The following is a 6,621-nucleotide window of genomic DNA, read 5'->3' as shown; positions in this document are numbered from 1 at the left end:
ATCCCTGAGCAATCCTGAAATCACCAAATCCCTGAGCAATCCTGAAATCACCAAACCCACGAGCAATGCCCAAAGATGGGGCACCACAACCATCCCTGACCCCACAAGACCCTGGGACTGCATTGATTATTTGATAGAAAAATTGATTATTTGTGATAGAAAAACATCCCGGAGTTTTCCTTCCTGCAGCCAGAGTGAAGAAGCTGAGAAAAGCAGATTTTCTTGTGTCAAGGCTGAATTTTCGTTTCTCAGAGAAGATCCCTGAGCACAACAGTCTTCTCCTCCTGTGAGCAGGGACTGGTGGCCATCACTGACCTTTGATGGCCAAGCAGGAGAATCTGGGATGCTCTGTCTGCCCCTCCCWGCCAGCACCATAAATCTCCCACAAGAAAATTACATTTTCTAAGAAATAAAGCTGAAATATTTCAATACCCAGGTAATACCTCACTTTCTTGATCTCCAAATCTACCCCTGTCTACTTAATCCATTGAGTACTTCCTGCCACGATATTAAAGGAGTTTCCTTAGTTTGAGACAGAACAATGCTGCCAATAAACCGTATTTCASAGGGCATTATCCTCTGAGATCACATCTAAGAGCCTCATGTTTTAAAATAATAAACTTTGCACWGAGGCAAACTGCATCTCTTCCTTCTCCAATTGATGYAGAAAATTAAAGAGTGTGGCAGTGTTTTATGAGGTCTGGTTTAGTTCTAAATTTCTGTTTTAGTCACTTCATGTAACCGATGTTATTTATGCTGTTGGCCTAAATTAATCCTATTCCAAGTCAACCTCATGATAGCTTTGTTCCCAAATTTATTCYATAGGATTTTTAAAAGRAATTATTTTAATTGGAGGTGATCAACCAAAAAAAAGTGTGAAAATTCAGGGTGTGAGTTARGAATTGCAGAGTGATACTCACGGTCTGAGGGGATGATGGAGGAGCAGTTTTCACCACTCCCTGTCTTGCACACRTCTGAGTAGAGGAACTCGCTAGTCATGGTCTCACCCGGCTCTGTGCGATCTGAAACCACAAAATGCTCCATCAAAGGATGCTTTAGCACCTTGCAAGGTGACTTGTGAGCTGTTAAGGTTCCCCAGCATGTTCAGTGCGCAATCACGAGGCATTTAGAGCAGGATCTCACCCTGCACTTGAGAAGGGCACAGTGCTTTCTGATTTACACATTCYATGGTTTAAATTCAACCACAAAAGCAGTTTTATTTCATAGAAAATCCCAGATTCATTGAGGTTGGAGAARACCTTCCAGATTCTTCATACATYGAGTGCCTGAYKCCCACYTTGTCCCCAGCCCAGAGCTGAGTGCCACATCCTCTGACACCTCCAGGGGTGGGCACTCCAAACCTCCCTGGGCAGTTCCAAGGCCTGRCATCCCTTTCCATGKAMAAATTCCCCCTTCTGTCCACCCTGAGCCTGCCCTGGCCCAGCTGGATCCATCTCCCCATGCCCTGTTGGTGTCCCAGCAAACAGCAGCCCATCACTCACCACTGCAGGAGTGTCACCCACCTGGCAGCAGCGTCTCGTTGGGCAGCTTGTCCACCTCCAGGATGAAATCATCCTTGAAGAAGAGGTAGCCCACGATGGAGAACAGGTAGACGAGGATGAGGGCGAGCACGGCGGTGAGGATGATGGAGCGCCCGTTGCGTGTGACGCTTTTGATGACATTCAGCAGCGTCTCCTCACGGTACACCAGGTCAAAGAGCTGGGGACAGCAAGGACACTGCTGGTGGCACCAGAGGCAGCTGTGCCCTGCTGTCACACAGCTCCTGCTCCGTGCTGGACACTCACCACGCTGCTGTCTGCTTTTTACAGCATTACCTGCCCCTCACAGCCTCCAAACAGCTCATTTCAAACAGCAATTAGCTGTTTTCTTTCAATCTTTATTGATTGAGCATATAAAGAAGCAATATTTTTTTTCCCAAAKTCTGTGTTTAGATTGCTCTGCTGATGTTTCCCTTCATTTTTCAGTGCTCTGGGACAGCTCCCAGGCGGGTTGTGGCTRTGCTGGGGGATGACAGGACAGCAATCTGCTAAATTGGACCTCCGTGAAYACAGAAAATAACGAGCTCAGGTACCAGAGGATGTGGCAAACATCAAACAAAGGGACAAAAATAGCCCGTTCTGGATGGGATTTCACATTGCTTCAACAGTGACACATTTTCTCCACCAGCACCAGATCCCCTCCTGCAGTGTTATTCTTAGCAGCTGAACAGGGTGAATCCCAGCACAGACAGAAGGAATGTGTGTGCCAGGTTCTGTGTCCATCCTGTGAGGGCTGCAGCTTGGACACAGCCATGGACACAGTCCAAGGTTTTCCAGCTGCTCAGAAAGCACCGACTCTGTGTTGGAGTGACTGATAAAAWCACAGCAAAGCATCTTAAATCCCATCCCAGCCATGGCAGGGACACCTTCCACCATCCCAGGCTACTCCCAGCCCCAATGTCCAGCCTGGCCTTGGGCACTGCCAGGGATCCAGGGGCAGCCACAGCTGCTCTGGGCACCCCAGAGCACCTCCCCACCCTCACAGCAGAGCATTTTTTCCTCCTATCTAATCTAAACCTCTCCTGTTTTGGTTTAAAGCCATCCCCCTTGTCCTCTCACTGTGTGTGTGTGTAAGGTCACCCATCAGAAGGAGGGATGTGGCAGGAGTCCTGCTGGCTCCCACAGCAACTTCTCCCAAGGAAAACCTCCAGAACGTGGCTCTTCCCTGTGCCTGTCCAGCAGCTTCCCAGCAGAAAAACAGGAATTTCTCTGGACACGCCTGAGATGGGACTCCACAAACAGAGCAGAAAATGCTGTGAGAGCCAAGAAAACACCCACCAAGAGACTGTAGAAGAACTCGTGCACAAAGAGCCCCAGGGCACAGATCAGCAGGTACAGCAGGTGATAGAGGAACTCCACGTCCATGATCATGGCYTTGTATCCTCGCGTGAAGGTTCCGCAGTTTCCCACGAAGCTCATCAGGAAAATGATTTTATTACAAACCTAAGGGAAGATGAACAGTAAATCAGTTACAACAGGTTAGCTTTTTGGGGAAATCAGGCCATTTCTCCAAGCTGGAGATAACCTGGCATCACCCTGGGTGATCCCTTCCAATGCCATGAGGAAATTCCTCCTGCTGTCCCCCCTGTCCCTCCCCAGCCCAGCCTGACGCCATTCCCTCTCCTTCTGTCCCTGTTCCCTGGAGCAGATCCCAAATCCCCCCAGTGCCCCCTCCTGTCAGGGAGTTGTGCAGAGCCACAAGGTCCCCCCCTGATCCCCTTTTCCCCAAACTGAGCCCCTTTCCCAGCTCTCTCAGCTGCTCCCATCAGACTCACAATGCATCATTTCATGACTCTTACCCAACCTCATAAATATTGAAGCAGTTTGGGTGAATAATAAGGTGTTTTAAGCCACAGAGACCCYCTTTTTGTGTCTGTGGGGGCTGCTCCAAGACTGAGCAAACCCTCAGAGCTCCGTGTGCAGCCTGGGGAACCAGAATGGAATGAACACAGAGCACCTGCACTGGGGAGAGCTCGAGGGGGGAACTGCTCCTGTCCCAGCCCCACCACCACACCCCAGGCTGGTTCTGCTCCATGGCCTCAATTACAGGAGAGGAACCCTCACAGGAGGGCTGAGAGAGGGTCCTTACATTGAATGCTCCCAGCAGGAAGAGGGTGGGCTGCAGCCCCACGGAGAAGATGAGGCGCAGGATGGTGGAGGCGATGAGCGCGCGGATGCCGTGCGGTTTGGGCAGCGCGATGACGATGGCCAGAGAGATCAGCATGGCTGTCCATAGCAGACCTGACAGATGGGGCTCCAGAGTGCCTGGGTATAGGGAGAGAGAGTCACTGTGGTACCCTGCACAGCCTGGGCTGTGTGCTCTGCCCCACTGCACCACCCTGCACAGCCCCACTGCCCCAAACCATGGCCCTGGCTCTGCCTTTGGGGCATGGGGAGAGCAGAGCCACTGCAGTGCCCTGCACAGCCTGGGCTGTGTGCTCTGCCTTTGGGGCACAGGGAGAGCAGAGTCTCTGCACCACCCTGCACAGCCACACTGCCCAAACCATGGCCCTTGGTCCTGCCCTTGGGGCAGAGGGAAAGCAGAGCCTCTGTACCACCCTGCACAGCCACAGTGCCCCAAACCATGGCCCTGGCTCTGCCTTTGGGACATGGGGAAAGCAGAGCCACTGTGGTGCCCTGCACAGCCCCACTGCACAAACCAGGGCTGGCCATGTGCTCTGCCCCACTGCAGTGCCCGGCACAGCCACAGTGCCCAAACCATGGCCCTTTGGGGCACAGGGAGAGCAGAGTCACTGCAGCACCCTGCACAGCCCCACTTCCCAAACCATGGCCCTGGTCCTGCCTTTGGGGCACAGGGAGAGCAGAGCATTGCAGCACTCCGCACAGCCAAGACTGTGTGCTCTGCCTTTGGGGCACGGGGAAAGCAGAGTCTTTGCACCACCCTGCACAGCCACAGTGCCCCAAACCATGGCCCTTGGTCCTGCCTTGGGGGCAGAGAGAAAGCACAGTCACTGCAACACCCTGCACAGTCACAGTGCCCCAAACCATGGCCCTTTGGGGCACGGGGAGAGCAGAGTCACTGCAGCACCTGCACAGCCTGGCCTGTGTGCTCTGCCCCATTGCAGCACCCTGCACAGCCACACTGACCAAATCATAGCCCTTGGTTCTGCCTTTGGGGACCATCACTCACCCCACGTCCCACCAGCCCCACTGCACAGCAGTGACATCTGAGCCCAACACCTTCAGCAGGTTTTAATTACAAACTTGTTACTAAATCATTATGCAATTGCTGAGTACTCCAGCACCTTCACTTTGGTCTCCGTGCTCTCAGCCCTGCCTGTGAGTGTCCTGTGCAGGGGCAGTGCCCRGCAGGTGAGGGTGGCACAGCTCCTGATGTGCCCCTGGTCACACCCTCGGACCCGTCTGTGCCATCCCCTSCTATTTCTGGCTCTGTTTAGCCTGTCCCATGGGACTGGCTGCTTACATAACACCGAGCCCGTGGAGCTAAAAATACACTTCCCTGAAAGAGCCATAAAAAAGGTTCAGCCCAAAATACCATTTACCCCGGCTTTATGCAGAATGTGAGACACCTCTTTCTTAAAGCTGACATCAAAATTTTTGTCTTCAAGCAAGTGGTCCCTCAGCAGACAAAAAGGCAGGATCCCCAAATTTTGGAGCATTCTGCAGCCTTTCTGCAAGCACATTCTCACAGAACTTGTGTCTTACTGGCAACATCCTCATTTGGGGCTTTCTCCTCCTGCTCCCAAATTCAGGCAGCTTAGGAAATATTACTCTCATCTGACTACCACGAGCAGCCATTTAATCTTGTTCCAAATCACTGCAGATTAATAAAGACAGCAGAGGATGGGTGGAAATTAAAAGTTAATAAGCGTGAAGTTGAGCAGCTGTTTTGGCAGCCCGAGGGGAGTGGGGGCTCCTGGAGCCACCAGAGCTGTCCCAGCACGGGGTGCAGAGCTGGGAGCATCCCAGTGGGAACCAGCACAGCACCCACAGGGGACAGGGCAAACGTGCAGCAGCTTTAGGAGTGATTTATCCAAATGGGATGTACTGGGAATACATTTGCTTGCAGAGCTGCACCAGAAGAAACACCAGGAGTTACCAAAACCCCCAGGTGATCCCTGAACACCCACCTGAGCCCAAACCAGGGTGCCCAGCAGCACGAGGAGGGCGATGCCAGCACCCCAAAAGACCCAGCTGTGTCACCTGCCTGTGTCACCTGTCACAGCAGGGCCTGGGGCACAGGCTCCTCTCCCTCCCAGGGACACAGAGAACCTGGCAGCCCTGTTTTTGGAGCCAGGGTGGTCACTCAGCAGCTCCCTGCACCCAGCCTGACCCCAAAGCCTTRCTGGGAGCACAGGGAGTCCCCACAGAGCTGCAGCCAGCAGGAAGTTCTCCCTGGCTCTGGAATTCTCACCATTCCACTCCCCAATTCCAGGCATCCAGTTTTGTTTCTGCTCCTCAAGTCAGAAGTTTTACAGCTTCTGCTACTGTCAGATGCTCATCAGCTGCTCAGTTCACCGTGTCTGAGCAATTCAAGACACTGACAACTTCCCCCAAACAGTCTGTTTGGAAGAGTCTTTTTTTTTTTAAGCTAAATATAAGATACACAYGTATTTATTTATTTTACTTTTGAGATTCTAACTAGCAGAGGAAGAAATTGTATCGAAATGTTACCTGATAAATAAAGAATTTCAAATATGTGGGGTAGGGCATCCTCAAAATGCCAAACAATCCCCCCCATCCCAGTCTTGCWGTTTGTAATCTCAGGGAACTCATTTAACCAGCAGCCTTCCTGGCAGCCAGAAAAACAGAGCTTTTAACTCGGGATCTTTGCAGYTAGGGACACAAATTCAGCTGCTCTTTGGGCTTTTTGGAACCCTCCAGCCAGGATTTGGGTGACACAGGGGCACAGGAGCTGCAGCCACAGCTGATGGCAGAGTGGAACTGCTCTCTGCCCCCTCTCAGGAATGCTGGAATCCATTCTGAATTGTCCTTCTGGGCTTTTTTCAGGATACAATCCCTTCCACACGAGGAAAAAGCTCCTACCTGGACATTCCCATCACACCAAGTGATGCACATG

At 52.0% G+C, this 6,621-nt stretch overlaps 1 protein-coding gene across 1 annotated transcript in view; it reads right to left on the bottom strand.

Annotated features, from left to right (window-relative positions):
• Nucleotides 1-6,621, bottom strand: part of ITPR1 (inositol 1,4,5-trisphosphate receptor type 1) — a gene marked incomplete at its 5' end in the record, with an annotated part of 113,929 nt that overhangs the window by 20,459 nt on the left and 86,849 nt on the right. Inside the window, 4 exons of the mRNA XM_057383646.1 lie at nucleotides 921-1,022; nucleotides 1,524-1,719; nucleotides 2,838-3,002; nucleotides 3,649-3,824. Coding sequence (XP_057239629.1) covers nucleotides 921-1,022; nucleotides 1,524-1,719; nucleotides 2,838-3,002; nucleotides 3,649-3,824 — 639 coding nt within the window. The remainder of the gene's footprint in view (nucleotides 1-920; nucleotides 1,023-1,523; nucleotides 1,720-2,837; nucleotides 3,003-3,648; nucleotides 3,825-6,621) is intronic.

The sequence above is a fragment of the Malurus melanocephalus genome, unplaced genomic scaffold (assembly GCF_030028575.1).
Source record: "Malurus melanocephalus ecotype Western Australia unplaced genomic scaffold, MMel_1.1 scaffold_648, whole genome shotgun sequence".
Lineage (NCBI taxonomy): Eukaryota > Metazoa > Chordata > Aves > Passeriformes > Maluridae > Malurus > Malurus melanocephalus.
This window is presented reverse-complemented; position numbering and strand designations above follow the sequence as displayed.